At 38.2% G+C, this 26,048-nt stretch overlaps 3 protein-coding genes across 3 annotated transcripts in view; 2 read left to right on the forward strand and 1 right to left on the reverse strand.

Annotated features, from left to right (window-relative positions):
- The window catches only part of LOC123653639 (mediator of RNA polymerase II transcription subunit 13), an 81,658-nt gene extending 69,281 nt beyond the window's left edge, over positions 1–12,377 (forward strand). The window contains 15 exon segments of the mRNA XM_045589632.1: positions 581–645; positions 648–860; positions 1,055–1,207; positions 1,598–1,791; positions 1,956–2,123; positions 2,383–2,810; positions 3,423–3,564; positions 3,829–4,093; positions 4,425–4,628; positions 4,905–5,134; positions 5,433–5,578; positions 6,259–6,536; positions 7,020–7,277; positions 7,575–7,822; positions 10,195–12,377. Of these exon segments, the coding sequence (XP_045445588.1) occupies positions 581–645; positions 648–860; positions 1,055–1,207; positions 1,598–1,791; positions 1,956–2,123; positions 2,383–2,810; positions 3,423–3,564; positions 3,829–4,093; positions 4,425–4,628; positions 4,905–5,134; positions 5,433–5,578; positions 6,259–6,536; positions 7,020–7,277; positions 7,575–7,822; positions 10,195–10,327 (3,125 nt within the window). The 3' untranslated portion in view covers positions 10,328–12,377.
- A 5,074-nt stretch (positions 12,378–17,451) lies between these two features.
- LOC123653391 (sesquipedalian-1) lies at positions 17,452–20,238 on the forward strand. The gene is made up of 5 exons (XM_045589377.1): positions 17,452–17,676; positions 17,776–17,961; positions 18,207–18,350; positions 18,600–18,798; positions 19,458–20,238. The coding sequence occupies exons 1-4, from the start codon at positions 17,472–17,474 to the stop codon at positions 18,755–18,757; spliced, it is 693 nt and encodes a 230-aa protein (XP_045445333.1). The 5' UTR covers positions 17,452–17,471; the 3' UTR covers positions 18,758–18,798; positions 19,458–20,238.
- A 2,360-nt stretch (positions 20,239–22,598) lies between these two features.
- LOC123653651 (protein outspread) overlaps positions 22,599–26,048 on the reverse strand; it is an 81,433-nt gene continuing 77,983 nt past the window's right edge. The window contains exons 14-17 of the mRNA XM_045589646.1: positions 25,576–25,672; positions 24,907–24,976; positions 23,216–23,320; positions 22,599–22,666 (exon numbers count right to left, since the gene is read on the reverse strand). Of these exons, the coding sequence (XP_045445602.1) occupies positions 22,599–22,666; positions 23,216–23,320; positions 24,907–24,976; positions 25,576–25,672 (340 nt within the window). The remainder of the gene's footprint in view (positions 22,667–23,215; positions 23,321–24,906; positions 24,977–25,575; positions 25,673–26,048) is intronic.

Genomic DNA, 26,048 nt, shown 5'->3' on the forward strand with positions numbered 1-26,048 from the left:
ACGACTGGGCCAGCCAAAACCAACAAAATGACAATGATAATAATTTAAATAATTAAGAATAAACTTAAATTAACTTACAGAATATTAAGCGAGTACAAAAATATGAAAATAAGTCAAATATTAGTTCTTCACCTATCGCAGCACACTGCTGGATATACAGGCCTCCAGTGGCCTGCACTAGTTCGCGCCGAAAATGGCGTGAACTCATGCGTGTTGCCTATAGTCACCACGCTGGGCAGGCGGGTTGGTGACCGCATGGCTGGATTTGTGGCGCCGAAGACGCTGCTGCCCGTCTTCGACCTGTGTATTTCAAAGCCAGCAGTTGGATGGTTATCCCGTCATTGGTCGGTTTTTTAAGTTCGAAGGTGGTAGTGGCACCGTGTTATACCTTAGCCGCCTTTCACGACATCCACGGGAAGAGAGGGGGTGGTTATATTATTTATTGCCGTAACCACACATCAGCAAATATTAGTTCAATTATTAGTAAGCCTTCTTACATACAGAAAATATATGTCTACATACAAAAAAAATTCTTCCCAGGAGGCGCCCACACGAGTACGACGGCGCCCGGCAGCCACAGCGGCAGCGGCGGCGGCGGTGGCGGCGGCAGCAGCGGCAGCAGCAGTGGCGGCGGTGGCGGTGGAGTGAAGCGCCCGCTGGCGGCCGGCGGCAGCTCGGCGCGCACGTCCCCGCGGCCGGCCGGCCCCGCGCCCGCGCCCCCCGCCGCGCCCGCCTCGCCGCGCGCCGCCCCCGTGTGCCCGCTGCTGCTCAACGTGCTGCTGGCCGACACCGTGCTGAACGTCTTCCGCGACCACAACTTCGACAGCTGCACGCTCTGCGTCTGCAACGCCGGCGCGCGGGTCCGTCCTGTCTGCTACTCTATTAATCATATAAATAATTTAAAATCTATATAGTAAAGCCAAATCGTTTTTTGTTTGAACTTGTAACAAATGTACATTAAGAAGCTTAGAATAAACGCGTTAGTTAATCTTCTCACTGGTACCAAATTCGATTATTATGTCTTGTGTGTAAAATTGAATGATATCTTCGTCAGATGGTTGGCAACATCCGCGGCGCGGACGCGGCCACCTACCTGCCGAGCGGCGACTGGGGAGGCAGCGCCGACGACGAGCCGTCGCGCTGCTCGTGCGGGTTCAGCGCCATCGTCAACCGCCGCCTGGCACACCGCGCGGGGCTCTTCTACGAGGTGAGGGTCGTCGGTGACGTGGCGCTGTGAGCTTGAGTCATTTCTAACGAGTATATTTATGATCGGTAATTTCTTTGATACACTAGTTATTTATTAATTCATATGAGTTTATTTTTTAGTCCTTCTCCTACATGGGGAAAGAAGCCTATGCCCAGTAGTGGGATATTACAGGCTGAAGTGACTAGTTATTTCAGCTTGTTACGTTTGTTTCATATAAACTGTTTGTAGTCCTTTTTATATCGTAATCTGAAAGGTTTAAGGCGGTTATAAAAATACTACATCACTATACATAAGCACTGATTATAAACATCATATAATGATGAAGAGGGTTCATAGTACATACTGCACGAGAATGTAATACAAATTTTTAAAAATATTGCCTCCCCGTAGGACGAGATGGAGATCACGGGCCTGGCGGAGGAGCCGGGCGGGCGCGCGCACAGTGCGCTGGGCGACGTGGCGGCCGTGGTGGTGGCGCAGTGCGCCGCGCCCGCCGGCGGGCCCGCCTCGGCGCTGGCGCGGGCCGCGCGCCGGGCCGCCGCGCACGCGCTCGACCCCGACCACCTGCGGCTCAACCTGCTCGAGTGAGTTAACTTACATTGCTTTTATTTGGATACTTTACAGCTTACAATAACTATCTAATACAGAATAGAAAACTGAAAGTTATATTGCTAATAACGCCCTAATTTTGTGATAGTGTCAGTAATGGCTTAAAAATTTATATTGATTGAATTGTTCGTATTTATAGGTATTCGGATGGCGGAGCGGCGGCCGCGCAGGCATTGCGAGCGGCGGCGGGGGGCGCGGCCACGTCCCAGCCCGCCCCCACGGCCGCCACAGCTGGTGCGGCCGGTGCCGTGCATCGCTGGCCCTTCATAGGTGCGCGCGCGCCGCGCTCCTCGCGAGACGTCGTCAGGTACTATTTTCGTCGTGTAGTATACATATTTACCCTTTAATACCAAAAATTAATAGGTTTAAAACATTATAGTGTACACTTGAGAATTTTTCCAGAGAATGATATATGAATAGGCACAACGAGAGCATTGAACGATTCTTCTCAAAAGTACTATTACAATTCGGTTTCACGCACAATACTCCTTTCTATATATACTAGAAGATCTCTGTGCCACTTAGTATCATAAGCTAGTTCTATAGCTCATTTTATGTGATGACAGATTAATGCGACGGTTGCGGCCGTTATTGCAAGACGCGATCCAGAAGCGCTGCTGCGGCGCGCGCATGTGGGACTGCGGCGTGACGGGCCCGCTGACGTGGCGCCAGTTCCACCGACTGGCGGGGCGCGGCAACGAAGACCTGTGCGAGCCGCAGCCAGTGCCACCGCTGCTGGTGGGCCACGACCGCGACTGGATCTCGCTCTCGCCTTACGCGCTGCGACACTGGGAGCGACTGTCACTCGAGCCCTACTCGTACGCGAGGGACGTCGCCTACGTCGTGCTGGCGGCCGATGGTGACTACCTGTCTGAACCCGTTAAGACCTTCTTCCGCGAGTTGTCCGCGGCCTACGAGGCGTGCCGCCTGGGTCGACATCAACCCATCGCGAGGATAGCGCGCGACGGCATCGTGAGGACGGCGCCCAGCGACGGTGAACGGTGAGTAAATTTATAAATAACAAACTAAACAAAAATTTTTAAACATGCAAATAAATTTTCCTCCGTAATTAATCCATTAATTGCGTAAGGTTTTTTTTAAATATATAGACTAGCGCTTGCCTAGAAAATACCTATTGTTGTGGGCTCGGTTTTCCGCATTTAGATACAAAGGTTCGTTATGCGTCTAGAAGATGCCTATTCACTCTTGATTTAATCAATAATTCAATAATAATTTAAAGAATCTAATTTTTCGATCAATTTAGACTCCTCCCTTAGGTGAGATTTAGTGAGATTTGCTTAGACCCCCCCCCCCCCCCGCCTTAAATAAAATTAAAGCAAAAACTAAATGATTTTAGTAGCTATGAGATTTATTTTAGTGGGCAAAATGAATACTCAATTTTTTTTTTAAATATCTGTAATATTTTTTATTTTTTGAAGTTGAGGTGAGATTTTAGATCATCTGCCTCTCGGCTTAGTGAGATTTAGTTAGATTTCATTGGACCCCTTCCCCTGCAGTCTAAGCTTACGTAATTAATGGATGTCCCCTAGGCATATGATGATTGTAATGTGAATGCTGTAATTAATAATTATTTATATTTTTAGAGAGACGAATTATGAAGAATGGACGGGAGACTTACCTCCTGGAAGATTAGGGGAATACATGAAAGCGTATGCGGAGACGTTACGGTCTAATCTTGTACCGCAACTGGCTGCGCTTAACGTAGATCGAACATTGTTCGAGAGTAAGTTATAGTACCCATCATAAGATAATTTATTTTATTGTTAGTATTTAAGACAAATTATCTTCGTGGTTCTATTTACGATTATGTCTATTTTCACACTTCTATATATTGTAGTGTGATAATTTATGCATTTTAACTTACAACTTTTCGAACTTTTTGACTTGAAATAGAATAATTCAAATCGAAAAGTCGCGCATATAAACATTTTATTCATCAGTATAGATAAGTACGTCAATATGGTAATGGTGTGTTTTGTAATCGCAGCGAGCGGCACGAGCTCAATGCGTCCGCCCGCGGCGCCCGAGCGGCCCGGCACCCCCGGCGGCGGCGCGGGCGCGGCGGCCGAGCACGAGGCGGAGGGCGGCGGCGCGGGCGCGGCGTGGGAGGAGGACGAGGCGGGCGCGCCGGCGCTCGTGCTGTACGTGGTGGAGCCGCCCGCCGCGCACGCGCACCGCCCGCGCGCGCTCACCGCGCTGCTGCGCCTGGCCGCGCAGGCGCAGCGCCACCTGCACCACCACAACCCGCTCGTCAAGGTGAGCCGCGACACTTGCTTTCATATCGATACTTATTTTATGCTAAACAAGAATGTGACACGCTCATTCCGTCCACGAGAATCGACTTTCTGAATATTAAATGGGGTTTTTAATAAAAAGTATCCTGTTACTTCTAATACCTTCAAGAATATATGTACAAAATTTCATAATGATCGGTTAAGTAGTTTTCGCGTGAAAGCGTAACAAACGAACTTACATTTATAATATTAGGATTAGGGATTACTAAATAAATACATCTTATTTATTGAAATGATAAAGAAAACTGAATTTTGTTCTTTACGGATGTATTGATTCAATTAAATTCCAACAGATAATATCGTTGGAGGGCGTGTGCGAAACGTGGGGTTCGCTGGGCGGAAGTGCGGTCGGGGCGGGCGGCGGCGCCGACGTGCGCGCGCTCGCCTTCAGCGTGTTCAGCGGCGCGCGGCGCCTGCTCACGCACACACCTAACGGAAAGTCGCTCACCGGCTTCGGAACCGCTGCCAATGCGAATCTCTTCCTTAGCTCGAAGGATGTGAGTATTCTAGTATATTTTAAATATATAAAAAAAAAACAAACTGAGTCCTCCCGTGACCGTGAACCGCGATAAAATCCGAAAAAGTTGTTTCATTATAACAATTGAAATCGTTCCAATGATCGCAATATCGTTTCGCATATCAATTCTTATCCTCTATTTATGACAAATTAATAACAGGTTTTATTGGTCCGATTTGAATAAACGACTGCATTATATAATTTGTTCCTGTAAGAAAATTATATATTTATGTATAATGTGTATTCGGTGGTGCAGGAGAAGAACCGCGGCCCGTACAAGCTGTTCTCGCCGGCGTGGGTGCTGGCGCCGCCGCGCGCGCTCAAGGAGGTGGCGGAGACGTGGGGCACGGCGTGCGGCGAGCAGGGCTCCGTGCTGTTCCTGGCCTACTGCCTGTCGCACGACCAGCGCTGGCTGCTGGCCGCCGCCACGGACGCGCGCGGCGAGCTGCTCGACACCGCCGCCATCAACATACACGTGCCCGCTAGGTACCGATACCTACCTTACTAGATTTATATTCCATTGAGATACATAGGTTTTTTTTTCCAAATTTTTTGCAAATTACATAATTCACACTGCATCAACATATCTACCGTTTTATTAAAATTAGACATACTGTTAGACTTAGTTCTGCAACTTTATTAATTAAATTATAATTCTTATATATTATATATATTCTTGAAACATTATTTCGCAAGTATCAAATTGAGTTTAGTATATATAAAATTTGCTGTGCGTACGTAATAATGGTATAAACTTTATGAACTTGAAATAAAAATGTTTTAGATCGCGGCGGAAGAGAGGCGGTCCGGCGCGAAGGTTAGGATTGACAAAACTAATGGATTTTACGTTGGGTGTTATGTCCCAATCGGCCCAACCATGGCGACTCGTCGTCGGTCGTGTCGGAAGAATCGGTCATGGAGAACTTAAAGGTACATTTTTTCTAATACTTTTACGCTATGACACAGGAGCCAACTCAACGAACAGAATTCGTCGCGAGAGCTATAGTGTGTTCAACGGAAAGAGATACCAGACATAAACTAAGCCCATCATTTACTCTTAGTGACGATGAAACAAACAAAATATAGTCTATCTCTTTCTATCTTGTTTGTTTGGTATGTAGTGCACGGCTCTTGGTTAGGGACGGGGCTGTATGACTATATATGAGTTTAAAAACATTCAGACGGCCCTTTGATTTTGCGGTTATTTATTTTTATTTCATTTCATGTCCTGAAGCTATACATAGAATAAATAAATATACATTCAAGAATAACTAATTGTTCGTTTAGATAATATATTTATATTAGATTTATTTCTTTTTAAACATTAATTATCAAAATCTAAATTTATTTTACATTTTAAAAATTAGTGTAAGTAAAAAAGATTATTTACCAAACCCTGCATTGGCGAATCATTTGGTTTGTTTAAGTCTTATCTTCTTTTGTTGAACTCACTATAGATGCTTTTTTCTTGTTTGATTCATATGAAATCTTTGTTTGATTCAAACGAAAAAAACTTTAAACCAAGAGATATAAGCTTTGACCATCCTATTATTGAGCATGAAACAGCTTTCATTATGATGATAAGTCACGAACAAACATTCACTCCTCAGGTTGGAGCTGGCTACTATCCCGCCCAAATCTGAACCGAGCATCGAACATGCTCCGCGAGATGTGCGGCAGTTGCTCGCTACTGTACCCCACCGGAGCCCCATGCATCTTATCCGCCTGCCTAGTCTCTACCGAGCCCGACTCGTGCCTGCGCCTCATGGCCGACCGGTTCACGCCCGACGAGCGCTTCTCACAGGCCTCCATACAGTCCCACCTACACACGCCGCGTGACGTCACCGCTACGCATATACTCGTCTTTCCCACGTCTGCCACTACACAGGTAAATAAATGTCCGTCATTGTATTAAATATTCTGTTGTTTTCATATCATAAATTGAATCAAAACTTGAAATAGGAAGTGGAGATGGAGTTTAAAAAATTTTTGCTGTGTGCGTGCCTTGACATATGATTTCCTTACCAAAAGTAATGATTGTTATCAGATGTTCATGATTATCTCAGGCACTGACGGCATCAAGTTCTTACGTAATGGTATCAAAATCTACAACAACAAAAACTGACATTTTGAACTTAAAATTTCAGTAAATGGTTGTAAATATGTCAAAACAAGAATATCTATTTCCAGCAGAGATCAAACCCAAAACCGTTGATAGCACTTTCGTTAGTTTTCTAATCTTTTGTGTCTAAAAGTTGTTGTCTGATAATAGTTTATTATACAAATTCATACTTATAGCTACATACTCGTAGTTATATTATATTAGTAGTTATTATTAGTTATATAAATGAATCTGTTTTGAATGTTACAGTCGAATCAAAATCCATTCGAGCCACCGAACGCGAACGGCGAGGAGAACGACATGCTGCTCGGGCTGGACATGGTGGACGAGGACATGGGCGAGGAGAACATCCACGACATGCTCAGCGACATGTTCATGTGGAGCACGAACAGCCCGCGCGCCTCGCCGCGCCGCCTGGAGGACGAGGCCAGCCGCGAGGGCTCGCCGGCGCGCAGCGCGCACCTGCACGCCGCGGGGACCTACTCGCGCGACGACGGCCACCAGCCGGTCAGTTCGCCTCCGATTGGTTCATAGGGAAATCTAGTTGCAGTTAGTGTTGGTTACAAAAACACGTCTACATTACCCTACCATAAATAATGCACATCAACCTGTGGAAAGAGACAATTTGCTAATTTTGACTCAACCTCAGCCAATCTTTTGAGTATAATGTTTAAAAAAAATTTTTTTTTTTTTTGTTATTAGTATGTAACTCCAACAGTTACAACAGCAAAATAACCCAATAAATCGCATAAAAATAATTGAAGATTAGAATATTTTACTAACGAGTGTGCGTGTGTGGTGTAGGAACAAGTGGGGACCGTTCTGCAGCAGCCGCTGGCGCTGGGCTACCTGGTGTCGACAGCGCCGCTGGGCGCCATGCCGGGCTGGTGGTGGGCGGGCAGCGCGCACCTGCGCGACGCCTGCCCCGCCTTCCTCAAGAACGCGCTGCACCTGCAGTGCGCCGCCGCGCCGCACGACGACGACTCGCTCACGCAGCGCCGCGACCACAACGCGCATCCGCTCGACTCTACCACGACTACCGACGTGTTGCGGTAATATTGCGATCACTAGCCCTACACTTGATGCTAAAATAAACTAATTATTTTGTAAAATACTAGCTGTGCCCGCGGCTTCGCCCGCGTTTAAATCAGTGTGTCACAAAGTTTCCCCGGCAAACTTCCAGTGAGACTCTCATCAAAATCGACTTAGTTGTTCCATAAATCTTTCACTTGAAGTCCTCTCTCCATTGGTAAAACCACATGAAAATCCGTTCAGTAGATTTTTAGGGAATCGATCACATACACTTTTGGAGACTTTGTTTTATAATACAATAACTGTTGCCCGCGACTACGTTCGCGTGGTTATGAAGATATGCATTACTATTAAGATGTTTAACGCATTTTTTTTTTATTTTAGTCTCTTGAAATGCTTATCAGACTATGTAACTTTTTGAAAGGCACAATTTAGTATAATTTAATAGTTATTTTTATAAAACCTCTCTATACACCACATTTTTGGTTTTATTTTCAAGCTACAGTATAAATAACCTATCAGGCGAACTTATAGCTGTTGTATATGTTTCATACAAACTATCAACCCCAATTAAACCCCCTTAGTGGTGGAATATCGCAAAAATCGTCCTTAGTGGACGTCTCCTAACTATAATCTACCTCTCTGCCAAATTTCATCTTTGTCCATCCTGGAGGGATGGACCATCCGCCGGTTTTTGAGTTCTCGTGATGAGTGAGTCAGTGACCTTTCTTTTTTATATATATAGATTACGATTTACGATGCACCTGGACACCTCTTCACCATCTATAGAGCATACATTTTAAATTTCGAGTCTCTTACTTCAAAAACATAGGACTTTCATACAAACTTCCGACCCCCGCTTTATCCCGTTACGGGTCGATTTTCTTAAAATCAATTCTTAGCGGATGTCTAAGCCCTATAAGGAACCTACCTGCCAAATTTCAAGTTTGTAGTTGTTATAGTTTCGGAGGTTTCGTGATGAGTGAGTTAACCTATCATCCCCCGTTTTAACTCAAAAAGAGAGTTGATTTCTAAAGATACATTATTTAGACACCTTCATTTTAAATTTCGAGTCTCTTACTTCATAAACATAGGACTTTCATACAAAATTCCAACCCCCGTTTTACCCCCTTAGAAGTCGAGTTTCGTAAAATCCATTCTTAGCGGTAGTGTACGCCTTATTAGGAGCCTACCTGCTAAATTTTAAGTTTGTAGGTGTTATTGTTTCGGAGATTTCGTGATGAGTGAGTCAACCTACGATCCCCCGTTTTGGCCCCGAAAAGGAGTTGATTTCTAAAGATACAATATTTGGACACCTTCTCACCATCTATAGAGCATAAATTTTAAATTTCAAGTCTCTTACTTCATAAACATAGGACTTTCATACAAACTTCCAACCCCCGTTTTACCCCTTAAGGGGTCGGGTTTCCTAAAATCCATTCTTAACAGATGTTTACACCCTATAAGGAACCTACCTGCCAAATTTCAAGTTTGTAACTGTTACAGTTTCGGAGATTTCGTGATGAGTGAATCAACCTACGATGCCCCGTCTTAACCCTAAAAAGGAGTTGATTTCTAAAGATACAATTTTTGGACAACTTTTCAGCATTTATAGAGCTTATATTTTAAATTTCAAGTCTCCTACTTCAAAAACATAGGACTTTCATACAAATCTCCAATCCCAGTTTTACCCCTTTAGGGGTTGAGTTTCGTAAAATCTATTCTTAACAGATATCTACACCCTATAAGGAACCTACCTGCCAAATTTCAAGTTTGTAACTGTTACAGTTTCGGAGATTTCGTGATCAGTGAGTCAACCTACGATGCCCCGTTTTAACCCCAAAAAGGAGTTGATTTCTAAAGATACAATATTTGGACACCTTTTCACCATCTATAGAGCATACATTTTAAATTTCAAGTCTCTTACTTCAAAAACATAGGACTTTCATACAAACCTCCAACCCCAGTTTTACCCCTTTAGGGGTTGAGTTTCGTAAAATCCATTCTTAACAGATTAAATGACGACCGCTCTGGTGTAATGGTGCGTGTACCGTACACGCATTGAGCCTTTAACATTCCAACTGTTGAGCATAGGCCTCTTTTTCCATGTAGCAGAAGGATTTATTATATCCGCTTACCTGCAGTAGAGCAGTGTGGTGGATTAAGCACCAATCCTTGTCTTACCCGGAGAAGCGAAATGTTACGGGCTGAAGTGTGTACTTAAACTAATGTAAAACAGATGATATTGTTAGTTTCAACTTCTTATCTTCGAATTTACTGATTAAATTTAAAAAAAAATTATAAAATTTTCTTATCAGACATGAGCTCTTTATATCATCAGCGAGATAAAAAATGAAAACAATACAGCTAAATATTGAATGATGGTCCACAGGTACGTGTTGGAGGGCTACAACGCGCTGTCGTGGCTGGCGCTGGACGGCACGACGCACGACCGGCTGTCATGCCTGCCGCTGCACGTGCAGGTGCTCATGCAGCTGTACCACGCCGCCGCCGCCGTCGGCTAGCCCGCCGCGCCACTCCGCTCTTCGTGAACGGACGCACGCCCGGCCTCTGCGACCGTGCTCGCTGTCTACGCGACATCGCTACGACATCGCTACGACATCGCTGCGACACACATACCAAATGCAGTGCGTCTTTTTTATTCAGTGAAGTGTTAATGTTTGAAGTGGACAGTGACATTCTGCAGCGGTCGAGCGGGTGCGCCATCTAGTTTTGGTTACCATTTATAGTAATTAAATTATTTATTGGAGTTGATGTCGAGACTGTCGCAGGTGTGTATAAATTACGGTTAAGCTGGATTGTATATGTATGTTTAAAAATTCAGATTAATTTATTATATTGATTTTTTAACTATTTATTCTGTATCTGTAATTTTATTAGATACATATGATTTTTTAGGTATACGTAAACTATACAGATGTGCGACAAGTCTTGCTGTTGTTAAAGGTTATTGAAGTCCATTGAATGAATTAAAAAGTACAACATAAAACGTACAGAAGTATTCAACTTAAGCGTCGTTGAACAAGGTTACTTTTGTAGCCGTAAGATTATATAGATAACAAAGTATTGTAACTTTTTTCATAAAATCTCTTGAGATTAAACTTTTAGTGACAATTAGAATGGAATGTTTGACTACAATAAATTTTGTGATGAATTTTACAGTAATAGGAATGTATGAATTCTTTTCTGATAGGACTCTCACTCTTCAAAGCATATAGAATTCTTAGATGAAACAGTACTTAGGTAAATTAATTATATGGTATGGCTCGTAGGCAAGGTGGCTTGAATAGGGACAAGTTATTGTTGTCAAAGTTCAGTGTTTAGCCGTGGTTGGGGTAGTTGAGCTGGTTTATGAATAGTTGTTATATTAAATCAATTGATAGAGTGGTAACCCGATTGTTGTCTCTTATTATTGTAACCTGTTCTTTTACAGCAGTTAATTAAGTTAATGAAAAACACCAATATCTGTTACAGATATTATTAGTACAGTTTGTAGTAATAAGAGTAAGGTGTGTAGGTTACCACAATATTGTACGAATATCGAAATGTTATATTAAACATTTAGAAAATTTATAAAAATAATATAATAGATAAGCCGGGGAACTATTATAAAGAAACAAATGAAATCTTACAAAGGTCCAATTCGGAATACAAGTTGGTTTTTACTGAGACCATAGTTTATGAGATGTAAGTCTCTTTAGGGCATTTCATTTTCATCTGTACTCATATGTATAAGATTTCTTCCATTGTAGTCTTTCGAAAATAAAGAAATCATTCTTCCGTGATCTCACACTCCATTGTAAGAATTGTAAACCTCATTTTATATAGAATAGTGACCCATTTTTACTGTGACTTGTAGTGTTTTACTTTTAATAGTGATCTATCGCCTGTTTTATCAAGTGCTGTCTGAAATATTTATATTTGATCTACATTTTATATGTTTTTCTAATTCATTTTGTATCCAACATAAATTTATATCTACAATTTCATTTGTATGAGAGCTCTTAAATTTAATCTTTAATTAAATCCCAATTAAACGTTAGTCATTTTTTAACAAACATGTATGTCTAAAGAAAACCTATGAAAACTAACCTAGAGTCTATTGTACTTGATAGCTTAGTGCTAGTGTTTTTGAATGATTTTAAATCTGCACCATAGTAGATGGGCGGAGCCCTGTGAATATTGTAGTTCTTTTCTTCTAGCCGTTTGAGAGTTTGATTGTCTGTCTGAAGTCTTCTTTCAGTCTTAAGTCTTCTACTGTGGCTATCAGGAAAATGTAGTGTCACAATTTAACTATTGCAGTTGTAATGTTATAATAATGTTGTTGTGGTATGTATGATGTAATATATTATTTTTATTTTATGTTTCAAACCGGTATGAATTACCAAAGGTGTTAGCTATTCGAATAGTGACTTAGATATTTTTTACCGCCGCATATTTTCATAGTACTCTCTGTTGACAGGGTTTCATTTTTGTCTCTATTATACATTTAATGAAATCAAAATCAATTTAAATATTATTTTTGTATAGTTAAATGTATATATATTATTTGAATTTAAATATTTTTTTTAATTATTTTATAGCAGATGAATCTAACAAAAATCATGTAGATGAAATTATACCTTAGATGAATTATGTTATTTTAAAGCACGAGTATTTTACCGTGTACGGTTTAATATCCAGGGATCAAAGCTCAACGTTGGTTGACATAAATTACACATTTCGTCGGAATAATAAATAAAGTTAGTGCAAAATTTTGGTAATGTAATAATATTAAGTAAACTGCCAAGCGACCGCGTCAGTAGGGCGAGAGGGAAGGGTATAACATTCTAAAACAGCGTCTAGTAATATCGTTTTCTTATGATAATGAACCTCCAATCGGAAAATAATTAGTAACACCAATAGTTTACGGTTAGATGATAATAGTAATAAAGAGAGCCCTCTAGATCATGTTCGAAATTAGCATTTGTATTATTAGAGGTCGTTTTGTAAAACTATTAATGAAAACCATTGTAAGAACGCCAGTGTTGGTACGATAAGTCGAATCTCTTACATTTCGAGTAGGTATATGAAATTTTCTATTTTAATAAAATTAAAGATAAGTAATAGACAGCTGTCATAAAAATATTGTAATATGTACATAAATGAAACACAACGGTAATGATCTTTGGAGTTTCTCGGCACAGTGAAGTGTCTTAATCTCTGTTTACTATTTTTGGATCAAGGGGAATTTAGGCGTTTATTTGTTGAACAAAAATATAATCATTAAACAGTTGATTTGCTTTTTACCTGATTAATTTTAGTTGCAAGCTCGTTTGATCAGCGACGGGAAATGATCGTAGGCAAATTGTACAGGCTCTGTGTATGGGCGAGGTGGCGCGCCGGTATACATAAATTATTTAATTGTAGCGACGCGACGCTCCGGTCGCGCACTGAATTATGGCTAGTTGAATATGAAATGTTTTAAATGTGTTACAGCATTTGAGAATATTTAATGATGTTGTATATAGTTTATATTTTGTTTTGTAAAACGACACGTTGTAAATAGAATCGTGGTAGTGATGTACCATTAATTATTTGCCCACTTTGCCGATGTATAATGAAGCACGTTTTAAAGAAACCACTCGTAATATTTTGTACAGTTGTTAAGCGAGATTCGTAGTTGAATGAATTATTTTGTAAGATTACGTTTTGACCCTTATTATTTTTGTTATTGTGAATTTGTCAATTTTTTTAGGGAATTGGGATCGTACTGTATATAGACCACACCATTTTGTCATATAGTAGTTGGTAAGCGAAAAAATCTGATGATTGAAATGGAAATCAAATTTTCTAAATAGAACAATCATTAGGAATTCGTAAACAAAGTTAGTGTAATACTTGATATTAATATAACTTTATAAATAACTGTGAAAATAGGTAATAATAATTATGAATAAAATATTACATATTTAAAACGTCATTTTATTATATCACCTTTATTTTTACACCAATTTGACATCGTTTTTGGAATGACCAACTTTGCGAAATCAAAACTTTTCTTTAGTGAATCAAACGTAGACGGCTATCCAAACGTAGAAATAATCTTTACAGCCGCACCAACAAATCTCAGTGTTCATTCTACGCGACATCGACGAAATTATCCGTGCATTGGAAGCCATGAATCCAAATCAATAATATCAAAATAAATAATCTTTTCAAACTTGGGTAATTTTCATTTTGAATTATGTATCTACGTATTCTGACTGAAGCTATTTAAACATTACCTTGCTACTTTTATATCATGAATGTTCATATTTTTGATAAATTATTACTTTGAATAATTATTACGATCAATAAACACAACAATCAGCGCAAATTCATTGTGTTCTCTCAATCTGTCACAATTGTACGGAAATTATGTAAGCCAATGTAAAAATATAAAATAGCTTCATGAGATCGCCTTAGGTAATCTAGAGTCATCTTAAGGTCAATTTCTATATATATAAAAAAATTGTTTTGCTCACAAGTTTCTCAAAATTCAATGTTGTGACTGCTCTAGACCGAGGTGAAAAAATTATAAAACGTAACTCTTATTTCGGCCCTTATTTCACACTAAAAATTATAAATTAAATGTTAAATACGGAAGCATTCCTATGACGATTCATCAGTTCAGCCTATTGTAGTCCAATGCTGGACATAGGCCTCACCAAGTTCGCGCCAGGTATTACGTAGATCGTCGGTCCAGCGGGCCGTAGGTCGCCCAACATTGCGTGACGATTATATGCACAATATAAGATCAGAAATTACCGCGAGCAAAACTCAAGCACAGTAACAAAAACATTTTATAACTTATCGCAGCAACCCTATGGAAAAAATCTCACAAAACATGGACAAATGCAGACCAAATTCTCATACCGAGTTATAAGAATCTATCAGATCTCATAGACTCTCATAACCCTGTATGAGAATTTGGTCTGAATGTGCCCATGTTTTATAAGATTTTTTCCATATGGATCAACTTACAACAACGGTTTGGTAACGGTAGCTATACCAGTCGGCTGTTACACAAGCATTGAGTTGCTTACTTTAGGAACAGACGATCGTGTGTGTATTTGTAGATATTTATCATTCTTATTATTATTATTATATCGGCAATTCGGAGAAATAAAGGTCTCACTGCTGTAGACTTAGGACTTATGACATCCAAAGAGCCTATACCAATTTCTATAAACGAGCACTTAACTCCATTAAACAAAATGGTATCTACTAAAAATCCTTCCGACACGTCTGAATTAGTAACGGTAACATTTTTCTACCCTTTTTTTTCAAATTTTTAGGCATTATGGACACAATATACATTGAAAAGATAGTGGTTATTTTTTTCCATATTTCTTTTCTCAAAACATAAAATTGTAATCACGTGTGTTTGTTGTTAGGTAACCTTGATCGGAACATAATTGAGTTTGCTCGCAAACGAAAAAAAAACCGACTTCAATTATATCGACAAGTAATACAACGTAGATCGACAAAAAAATAGTCAAGTAACTACGCGTTATCAAAGATTACTCAAAAAGTAGTTAACAGATCTCGATAAAATTTAAATGTGACCACATGATAAACATCCGCTTTCGATTAAAGTAAAAATTATCAAAATCGGTACACCCAGTAAAAAGTTATTGCGGATTTTCCAGTTTCCCTCGATTTCTCTGGGATCCCATCATCAGATCCTGGTTTCCTTATCATTGTAGCAAACTAGGGATATCTCCTTACTAACAAAAAAAGAATTATCAAAATCGGTACATCCAGTAGAAAGTAATACGCAACGTAGGTCGACGCAAAAAGCGTCAAGTAAAAACGCATTATTAGATATAGCTCGAAAAGCAGCTGTTAGATCTCAAATAAATTTAAATGGGACCAATTGGCACACACCACCTTTCGATTAAAAAAAAAATTGTCGAAATCGGTCCACCCGGTCAAAAGTTCTGATGTAATACACAAAAAAAAATACAGTCGAATTGAGAACCTCCTCCTTTTTTGGAAGTCGGATATATACCTATCATCACTCTCTAAAAAATGTTATATCATAATCTTTTACATATTGTAATCAATACGAAATTTACGGGTTTCGTCGTAGGTACATATTGCCGTAGCTAAGAGTGTACATATATGTGAGTATAACTGAGGTAGGGCACAGCAGAAATTTCTTGCTCAAAATATGGAGCAGCCCGACTGGGGTAGTACCTCGACCTTACAGAAGATCACAGCAAAATAATACTGTTTTCAAGCAGTGTTGTGTTCCTGTTGGTGAGTAAGGTGACCAGAGCTCCTGGGGGGATTGGGGATTGGGTCGGCAACGCGCTTGCGATGCTTCTGGTGTTGCAGGCGTCTATAAGCTACGGTAATCGCTTACCATCAGGTGAACCGTGCGCTTGTTTGCCGACCTAGTGACATAAAAAAAAAAACAAAATAAGTTTCTAATGGGGAAGGAGACAGTGCGGATCTTGAAAGAGATTTAGGTCGCTGCTGCATGAAAAGTGTTGTCCAGTCATCTTGCTGAATCGAGTCCCATACTTAATGACCGCTTTTCGAAACGATAGCTAGCTACTAGCATCACATGCTGCTCGAAGGTATCTACTCTTCGCTCAGGAAGGATTCAAAACTTGATGTTCCGAATGAATATTGATGAGACGACGTCACGAATATTGTTTATTACATCATAGATCAGTATATAATTAGTTGAGTTGGATTCGAAGGCTTACTTGCTTCAAAAAAGGCTGTTCTAATAATTTTTATTGTATTTAATACTATGTATATATTATCAAAGAGTGATTTGCAATGAACACCTCAAAGGTAAGGAGGACAAGTAAGGACTAAAAAAGGACTGGGTAATAATTGAACCTTATTTGTTTCAAAAAATTTCAATGTTACGTTCATATTCGTAATTTTCGTCGTGTGATAATTTTTATGGACACAGTAAAATTATTTTATGCAAAAGACATTAACATAAAAAATATTAAATTTATAATTTCGCTCTTATTCGAGCTTTATTCGCTCTTAGCGAGCTCTATTGTACTATTTAACAATTTCGCCAAACAGAAAATTTTACACGAAAATATTTAATAAAAGCAGTTTAAAAAAAATATTTTGCAGCTCAGACCGATATCTCAAAATAAAATACTGCTATTGTGAATGCTTAATTTTTTGGCCGATCGAAAAATGGCCTGAGGTGGGTGCAAACTGCAAAGAGCAAGAAACCGAAGTCGACAAGACTTTATGACCGGAGAGTTATTTTTAGAGGGACAGACTCGAATCCAGCTCTCAATAAATTAAAAAGAAGTTACTTTTGTACATGACGTTGACGTTGGACAATGAAGTAAAATGATTTGACGTTAAATACGCAAATAAAAATAAAAATAGCCCCATTTGAAAAAGACCCGAATTGGTGGAAATTGTTATTTACTTTCACTTTATTTTTATGCAACAACTTAAAATAAAACACTACATATACAACCGAACATACACATTAGTATAATATTAACGTTTCAACATGCACTTTCATTGCTAACACTACCTGTGCTCTGTGGTTATTTAAAGTGATAAGTAGCCAATACTCTTTGTAAGTAGCTTAAAATCACAGAGTACTTTATTATATATAAGAAACTTAAAATGAAGATTAACGAGAAGAATTTGTCTGCATTTGCTTCATCGGCGACTCCAGTAGACCGTGAGGGTTGGCTGGATATGCGGGGCGAAGTAGGAAAGAGCTACCAACGAAGATGGTTTACACTAAAAGGAAACCTTCTGTTTTATTTCGATAAAAAAGGAGATAAAGAACCAGTTGGTGTTATTATCCTTGAGGGATGTACGATAGGTATAAAATTTATTAAAATAAATATCAATAATACGTTTGTAGCGTAATTTTGTCAGTGAAAATTTATAAAAAAATAATTACATCCTTACTATTTTACAGAGCTAACTGAGGAAGAGTCATATAGCTTTAAGATAGTATTCCACTGTGAAGGTGGTCGCACATATTTCTTGTGCACAAACTCCCAAGCCTCTATGGAGGCTTGGATGAAGGCTTTGGCTTGCGCAAGTTACGATTATATGAAATTGATGGTGGCAGAGTTACAAAGACAGTTAGATGAGGCTCAGGGTAAAAATATACAAATTTTTCATTTGTTTTAACATAATTATAAAAAAATATATTATATTTATAAAACTAAACTTTTTTTCCCAAGAAACAGTTTTTAATAGAACTGAATGAATGACTATTATTATTCTTTGTGTGTTAATGCATGATTTAATTAGAAAAGAAGTAGGAAAACTTTTTTTGCTGTTACAAAGTAATACTCACATATCCTTACCAAACTAAAATATTTATTCCTTATCTAAACACAGCTGAAGAGGCTGCAGAGGCTGCTGCTTTGGTAACAGTAACTACTCCTGAAGAGGAACCAAAAGTCCCACCTCGAGGGCAGCGCTATAATCCTTTCAACAAAGCACCTGAAGGGGAAACCAAAGCTGTGCCAGGAAGCAGACATCGTAAGTTCATATAATTGTTATAAACAAATTATTATATCAATGCAAATTCGACGTGTAGGTGCTCCTAGCACTGGATGTTGAGCTGGTGGTTGTGGGTTTGATGTGGTTCGCTTACAACAGACATATGTATTGACTATATAGATGTTTGTTGTACACTTGGTGTGTGTGTGCTTGTGTATTGTATGTGTTTTCAGACCTCCATTAACACTCAACCAATATAATTTAGTTATGTTTTTATTACTTTTCCAGATAAAGAGAGTGTAAAAGTTGAGGTACCTCGTAAGAAAGTACCGTTCCGTGACATCCACAAGTCATACGGAAGGAAGATCCTGTCGGATCGCAGTGAGTGGCGCGCTAAATTACGCGCCCGCGAAGAAGCCGCCGGCCGACCACTCATACAGCTCTAGATTTGTTGATGTTCACGGATGCTTAATTCTATTTTGCTTAGGTAAGTTAGTGTTTGTTTATGTTAGGTAAGTCTATGTTATCGGCATAGTTCACAAATCTAATACATACTTGAAAACTGCTTATCAGATGCCTCATAATAATTTTGGAAGTGATTATTCAACTGAGTTAAGTTTTTTTTTGTACTCTTAATCTTCTTCTAAAAATAGCTTAGTCCGATCAAAATTAAGATTTGCAAGAATTGCAACTTCAGAAGGTGACTACTATGGTTACATATTAATCATAAAGAGTTGAGTCAATGCCGTTTTTAGTATAGAACTAACATTATAATAGTTTTATACAGGTAAAATCAGTTGTTTATAATTGATAATGTATAGCAGTATTGAGTATTGACTAATATGACAGTCAAATTATGATTTTTACATTGTGAAAGATGGTATTGATACAATTTATTGTTTTTTGTATGTTTGTAATTTGAAGTTGTGTTTGGAATATGTATATGCTTAGATTACTTCTATTGCGTTTTTATATATTGCCATTAAGGTCTTCTTTTTAAAATTGTTATCCATGATTCATCCAAGACTTGAAATGATGAACACAGGAACACTTCATATTTTTAAGATGGAACTAAAAGCAAGTTTCCTGTATCTGAAATTTAATCTGTGAATTTATGTAATCTCTATTATTTTGTCTTCATTTCAGTCGTCGCCGCAAAGAAATGTTTTGCGTTTGAGCAGCGGAGGTTTCTGACTTTGGAAAGAGTTCTGTTCTAGCAAAGCTAGTTGAGCAGAAAGTATCTCGCACCTCGGCCTTATTACCTCCAATGTTTCAATCTTTCGCGTTTTAGTACCTCCACTTTGGTATTAAAGTAACAACCCATAACAACGCTGTAGACATCACAGTAATGCCATGATGCCATGTATATCTTTCAAAATATCCTCGTTCATGACTTTGATTTTTATCGTAAGGCTCTCGTTATCGAGGACTTCTGACTTCAACACAGTTGCTAGTAAGTCTTGTGAACCACACAAGACTCTTCGACGAATCCTTCGAAAATGAACCAAATACATATAAGTGGACAAAACGATAAACGCCGTTGTAACGTGCGGTCCGGCAAGGATATTTATTGCAATTAACGACCCTTGGACGAAAAAGTATGACGACCACTGTTTTAAATAATTTTTGGTATTATGTATACGTATAAACAACCAAAAGGCAGTAGGAACGAAATAAGCTTACAACTGAAGAACTTAAAACTATTTCTATTTCACTGATGTTTCGTGTATAACTGTATAAGTGTAGAAATTATATCTAGAACATAATTATAGTTTAATTTAATGCCTCTAGCTTGTATAAAAATGTTTATCAACTTGCCTATTAATGTAAGATTTTGAATTAGCTCATATTAATACCTTTGCTTTTATTATTTATAATTAACATAAATATGTACATGTTATTAGCAAATAAAGCTTCACGATCATCATCACATGTTTTTTTTTTATCTTATATATTTTTGGAGAGATAACTGTTAGTTTAGATTGCGAAAAAAAAAAGAAGTGAAGGTTATATTTGTATAAAGGTCTGTTTCAAAATAAAACGATATTATTTGTATTAAGTAGTTTATTTTAAAAATCTTTGTTATATAAACCAACACTTTACAACGTCAACTAAGACAATAAAGGGAGATAAAATAGATGCTCAGAGGCCACTGATGTAATGGCGGCAAAATTGAAGTTTCTCGTAGTTCGTCGTTAGATGGCGTTAGTTGTAGTTTTAATATAAATGATCTATAACATTTCCTTCATTTTAGTTTTCATTATTGTTTTTTTTTTTTAAATAATTAAACCGCCATTACATCGATAGCCACAGTCAGTCGCGTTAAGACCTGCCATACAAGCGCATATGAATCTAATTTTGGTATATCCCATAATACTAGACAATATTGAGCAAAATACACCGCAGCTATCATATGTCATTGTGATAAGGCATATTTTCGCTTGATGCTTGGACGCGGGTGATAACTATACATAACAAGGTGAAGTCGATGATGGAAGACCATTCGAATGCCCAGTTCGGAAAACATGGTAACAAATACACGTGACGTCAGTCATCGCACTCGGATAGATGGTGTGTACCATCTAAGTTTCAAATGACAGTCGATTTTTATAAATCTATCGATATAAAATTTGTTTGTCGACTGCAGCCGCGTGCGACACTACACTAAAACGAAACACGAGGTGACAATGTCAAACTTCAAACTTCTAAAATAAAGTGTTAATGTAAAATAAAACGATATAATCTAGAAAAAAAAGAAAAAAAATACACACTGTTACAGTGAAATTTTAAAATCGTTAATTTTATTTATCAAGTCTAATATTTTAAAAAATTTGTAACAGGTCACTGAAAACATGCCTCTATATATTTTCCAACTCGAATACATGATATCTCCCATTTCCAAATACATATGTAAGTATAATAACTATTTATAAATCTACAAAAATCATAAACAAGATTTTCTACAAACTAACGAGACACAGCGATGAACTGTCCCAACACAATATCGCCACGTCTTAACTTATAACATTTATAGCTAGAACCGTAGTTCCTTTTATTTCCAAAAATTAACACATCTTAAATAAACGTTCAAACATCAAAATGGATGTTTTAAAATATACATTAATTAAAACCATTTGTTTTGTTAATGTAAAGGTATCTGTAATTTTAAACTTGAAAGTTTACCGATTACAGCAGTATAGAATATATAGAAAATAATAATTAGAATATATAGATATAATATATAGAAAAATTTCTACATACAAAAGTACGTATAGTTATAATCTATATTAATTTTCGAAAAACTACGATTCTTGCTCGTTACTTTTATAAAAAAAAATCACGCCGAGAGTATATAGCTGTGTCTCCGAATATATCGCAAAACGCGTACGTCAAAAAAACTCATAAATAAGAAATATTTGGTAACAAACTCCTTATAAGATAAATGACAGCAAACTGTGCACGAAACGATTGGTTACAAAAGATGAGCGCTCTTGAGTATTTACACAATGTTACAATTTTACACGATCGATACATCACTAACCCGGATCTACCGCTAAGGAGAAACTTCCGTGGGGTGAAAGGAAACAAATTAATGTACGATTTTTAGAATTATGCTATTATGAACAGCAACGGCCTGATAAAAATAACAAGTATTTTTCATATATCAAGCAAATAACAAATGTTACACAACCCAAAATAGCATAACCGTAAAATAAAGATGAAAGATGAAATAAATTGAAAACAATATACACTCTATAGTTAATTAAAATTAAGTAAAAAAAAAACAAAGTTATTTACAAGTTTTGTGGTGGGTGGGAGTTAAAAGTTCTGGCCACTTCTCGTAGAGGAAGGACATTTTTGGTCTTAGTTAATAACTTAACTATAAATATTTAGAGAATATATTTTCAATATATTAATGTAACAATACGTCGTTAATACGAATAATTATTACAGGGAGGTGTGAAATTAGAATTTATTTCTCAGAGAAATTATAATTTCACATCTACCTCTTTTTAATAACTAAATTGTTCAAATATAATCCTTACTACGTCGCCGTAAGTTTAAATTAAACGATCGCATATAATCCTAGGGGGTAGCTACGTCATAGGTGTGGTACCGTCAAGCTAAGTGGCCAGGTGCGTGCGTGGTGGGAGCCTTGTGACCGGTCACCGACGAGTAAGGTTAAAGCCGCCGATGCGAAGTCCAGCTGAGGAGCCACGGACTGATATCGTCGCTGGGGTCTGTAGTGTACTGTGACGTCACTGTCTGTAGTGTACTGTGACGTCACTAAGCTTCAAAGCGTTTCTTCCGCTCGGCGACCACGCCCGCCAGCACGGGGCGTTGCGGCTTTAGTTCTGTTGACGGAATGTATGATATGGTAAATAAAAAAATCACTTGATAGTCTAAAAGCACAACCTGGTATAGTGTTGTGTGTAGTCGCCTAAAACTCCGAAGGTTTGCGGGTTCGATTCCCGCTCGGAATGTTTATATTTGTCCAAATATTTCTTTCCGGTTTGGATGTCTGTCCTTGTGGGTCTCCCCACCTCGAAGAGCACGTTAAGCCGTCGGTCCCCGGTTGTTATGATAAATACCTAATAGCAATCGTTACTCATAGCTGGAAACATATCCGCCAGTAACGCCTACCTTGAAATAGAAAAAAATAAAAATAAAAATTGCATGTTTTTAGAATAAAAAAGACATGGGTTCATAAGCCCGTGGATGTATATCACTTGAAAAAAAAAAAAAACATCCGTCAACACACAGTGGGCAACGTGGTGGATTAAGCTCCAATCTTTCTACATGGGATAAAAGGCTTATGCCCAGCAGTGGGATGTTACACTAATAAACTCAAAAACGATACAAAGTATAGTAGTTTCAAAAATTTGATAATGTAGCAGCATTACCTGTACGGGCGGCAGAGTCATCGTCCTCGAGGCTTCCGTCTTGGAGTACGTCAATCCCGAGCCGCGTGCGCGCGACTCCATCGGACTCGCTCTTGACGACTTCCCCTGGGACACCACGACGATCGTTAAGCAAACGATTATTACACCACGCTTTGTTAATGTTTGAAAGTGAATAAATCAAAACAAAAATTCACATTATTGTGTAAAAATCATTCCATAAAATTACATATTATGTATAATTTCAAACAAATTTGATGTTATTTGGGATTAATAAATCCGGGAAAAATATTCTTAGTAATTTGTTAATGAAAATTACTAAATGAAAAAGATATGTTTAGTATCATAGTTGGAAGTGGTAAGGCCTTGTTTTACAAGTTGGTGTTAAAGTCACGCATTAGTTACTGATAATGCTTTATCGATAGCAGGTATATTAGGACCATTCACCTCTTTAAGCCCTCTTTATTTGATAGATAAACTGGAGATAGATGGTGAAAAGGAAAAATTTATCACAAGCTTCTATCTCTTGGATACTGTTATCCGTCAGATAGATCTATCATTAACCAGTAAAACGGGAACCTAAAACTAATTATATGTTATTTTTTTAAAATCTCATGCAAGTATGTACAGAACAAAAAAATCTATTGCAGTTTTATAAAATATTATTTTTAACCTTAAGTGACAAAAACGGTTTAACTCATGCAAATGATGATAACAATGAAATGAATTTCCAAAGCATTTAATAAAATTTGAAACGAACATAACAGAAAAAATAACCTAAAAATTATATTTAATTGTTGGGTAGGTTATTGTGTAAATGTAGATTGTTGTTATTTGTCATTTATGCTTGGTTGCATCAGAATTTATACGATTAAAAACTTGAAATACGCAGCCCTCATGAAAAATAAAACCCAATGTAAACACGGGTTTTACTTTTAGTAATAAATATTCTAACCATTATTCTAAGAACAAGACATAAGGAAGGAAAATAGGACTTTCCTCATCAATCATCTGCAATTACTTCATTATAAGGCAGTATCATTCGTACGTTATTACAATAGTAAATTATGTATCAACAAATTAATATCCTCTACAATATGTTACATTGAAGAAAATTTATATTTTTATTCTTATTAGTATAATAGAAAACAGTGATGATTATGTAACGAAAATAATTTCAAGATATTTTTGTCAAATCATGATGACCCAATTATACATTTATTTTACTTTTATCAATTAATAATAATGATCACTACAAAATCATTTGTTTTTTTTCTTCCAAATTTAGATGATATTATCGCAGATGATATAACGTCACATAATGGTAATGCGGTATCGTAATTAGGGTAGTCAGGTACTAACTCAGTATAGTGGGGTAACTAGGTAGAGAGAAAATACAGTTGTGTAGTAGTAGTGTGTCAGTATAATGATGGCAGGAGGCAGTGTAGCGAGATAGTGTAGTGGGGTAGTGTAGTGAGGTAGTGTAGTGAAGTAGTGTAGCGAGGTAGTGTAGCGAGGTAGTGTAGCGAGGTAGTGTAGCGAGGTAGTGTAGCGAGGTAGTGTAGCGAGGTAGTGTAGCGAGATAGTGTAGCGAGGTAGTGTAGCGAGGTAGTGTAGCGAGGTAATGTAGCGAGGTAGTGTAGCGAGGTAGTGCAGTGAGGTAGTCTAGTTAGGTAGTGTAGTGAGGTAGTTACCCGTGTCGCCGCCCCGCCAGGCAGCCGCCAAGCGCCGCAGGTGCGCCCACAGCGGCGCGTCCGCCCCATGCTGTTAGTGCCAACCACGCCAATGCAATACAGTGAAAGACTTACTACTGCGGTTAAATGTGATCGCTCGACTTGATCGATATTTGATTTGTATTCAATTAAACGTATTTAATATTTAATTTAATTTATTCAATAAAATTTATGTACTTTATCTTATAAATTTTTAAGTATAAATTTCGCAGCAATACTTATTAATAGTATTTGTGAAGTATTTTTTAATGCCAATCAATATACATAATTATGTACTACTCGTAAATCATAACTAAGAAAAAAAGAAAAAAAAAAATCACATACAGGTAAATAGTTATATGATATCGAATACGGCCTATCAAGCTCGGCACAGTTCAATTTGTGCGATCAAGTCACTTCCGAGTACTAAGAAGCGTAGATTTAAAAAGTATATATACAGTGTGCTTCTATTTCATGAAACATTTGTGATAATTATATTCCTAAAGATCTGTCTTTCTATACAAATATGCAATGATAATGTTACGTGGTCGTGATGTCATGCAAGCGTGGTCTACTTAGAGCAAGCGCTATGTATAAGGCTGTATATAAGCGAGTCCGAGATGTGCGTTAATGTAAGGTAATTGACAGTACCGGTGCCGTGTCCTCGATGAGCTGCGCCAGTGTGGACGCTTCCGCGTTCTTCATTTCGTTGGCTTCTGACATTATATGCGCTCGGAGTTGTTTGTTTCTGTAACATGAGATTAGTTTATTATCATTTGTCAGGGATTGATTGATAAATTGTCGCGGCATTCATTCCAGTTACGAACGATTTTTTTTCTTCGTACAAATTGTCTTTATGTCTATGTTCCAATGTGTCTCTCTGTATCTCAAGCAGAATTTATAGTCTACTAGTATATTTTGACAGCGATTCTGTGAGCGTATGCGCGTAATTGTGTGTGTGTGTGTGTGTTTGTGTGTGTGTGTGTGTGTACGTGTGTGTGCGTGTTTGTGTGTGTGTGCGTGTTTGTGTGTGTGTGCGTGTTTGTGTGTGTGTGTGCGTGTGTGTGTGTGTGTGTGTGTGTGTGTGTGCGTGTGTGAGTGTGTGTGTGCGTGTGTGTGTGTGT

The sequence above is a fragment of the Melitaea cinxia genome, chromosome 5 (assembly GCF_905220565.1).
Source record: "Melitaea cinxia chromosome 5, ilMelCinx1.1, whole genome shotgun sequence".
Classification (NCBI taxonomy): domain Eukaryota; kingdom Metazoa; phylum Arthropoda; class Insecta; order Lepidoptera; family Nymphalidae; genus Melitaea; species Melitaea cinxia.

Excerpts from the sequence above, each read along its gene's own strand:
- LOC123653391 (XM_045589377.1), top strand. The coding sequence starts at position 17,472 with ATGAAGATTAACGAGAAGAATTTGTCTGCATTTGCTTCATCGGCGACT. Across the intron at positions 17,677-17,775 it reads CCTTGAGGGATGTACGATAG|AGCTAACTGAGGAAGAGTCA; the intron begins GTATAAAATTTA and ends ACTATTTTACAG. Across the intron at positions 17,962-18,206 it reads ACAGTTAGATGAGGCTCAGG|CTGAAGAGGCTGCAGAGGCT; the intron begins GTAAAAATATAC and ends ATCTAAACACAG.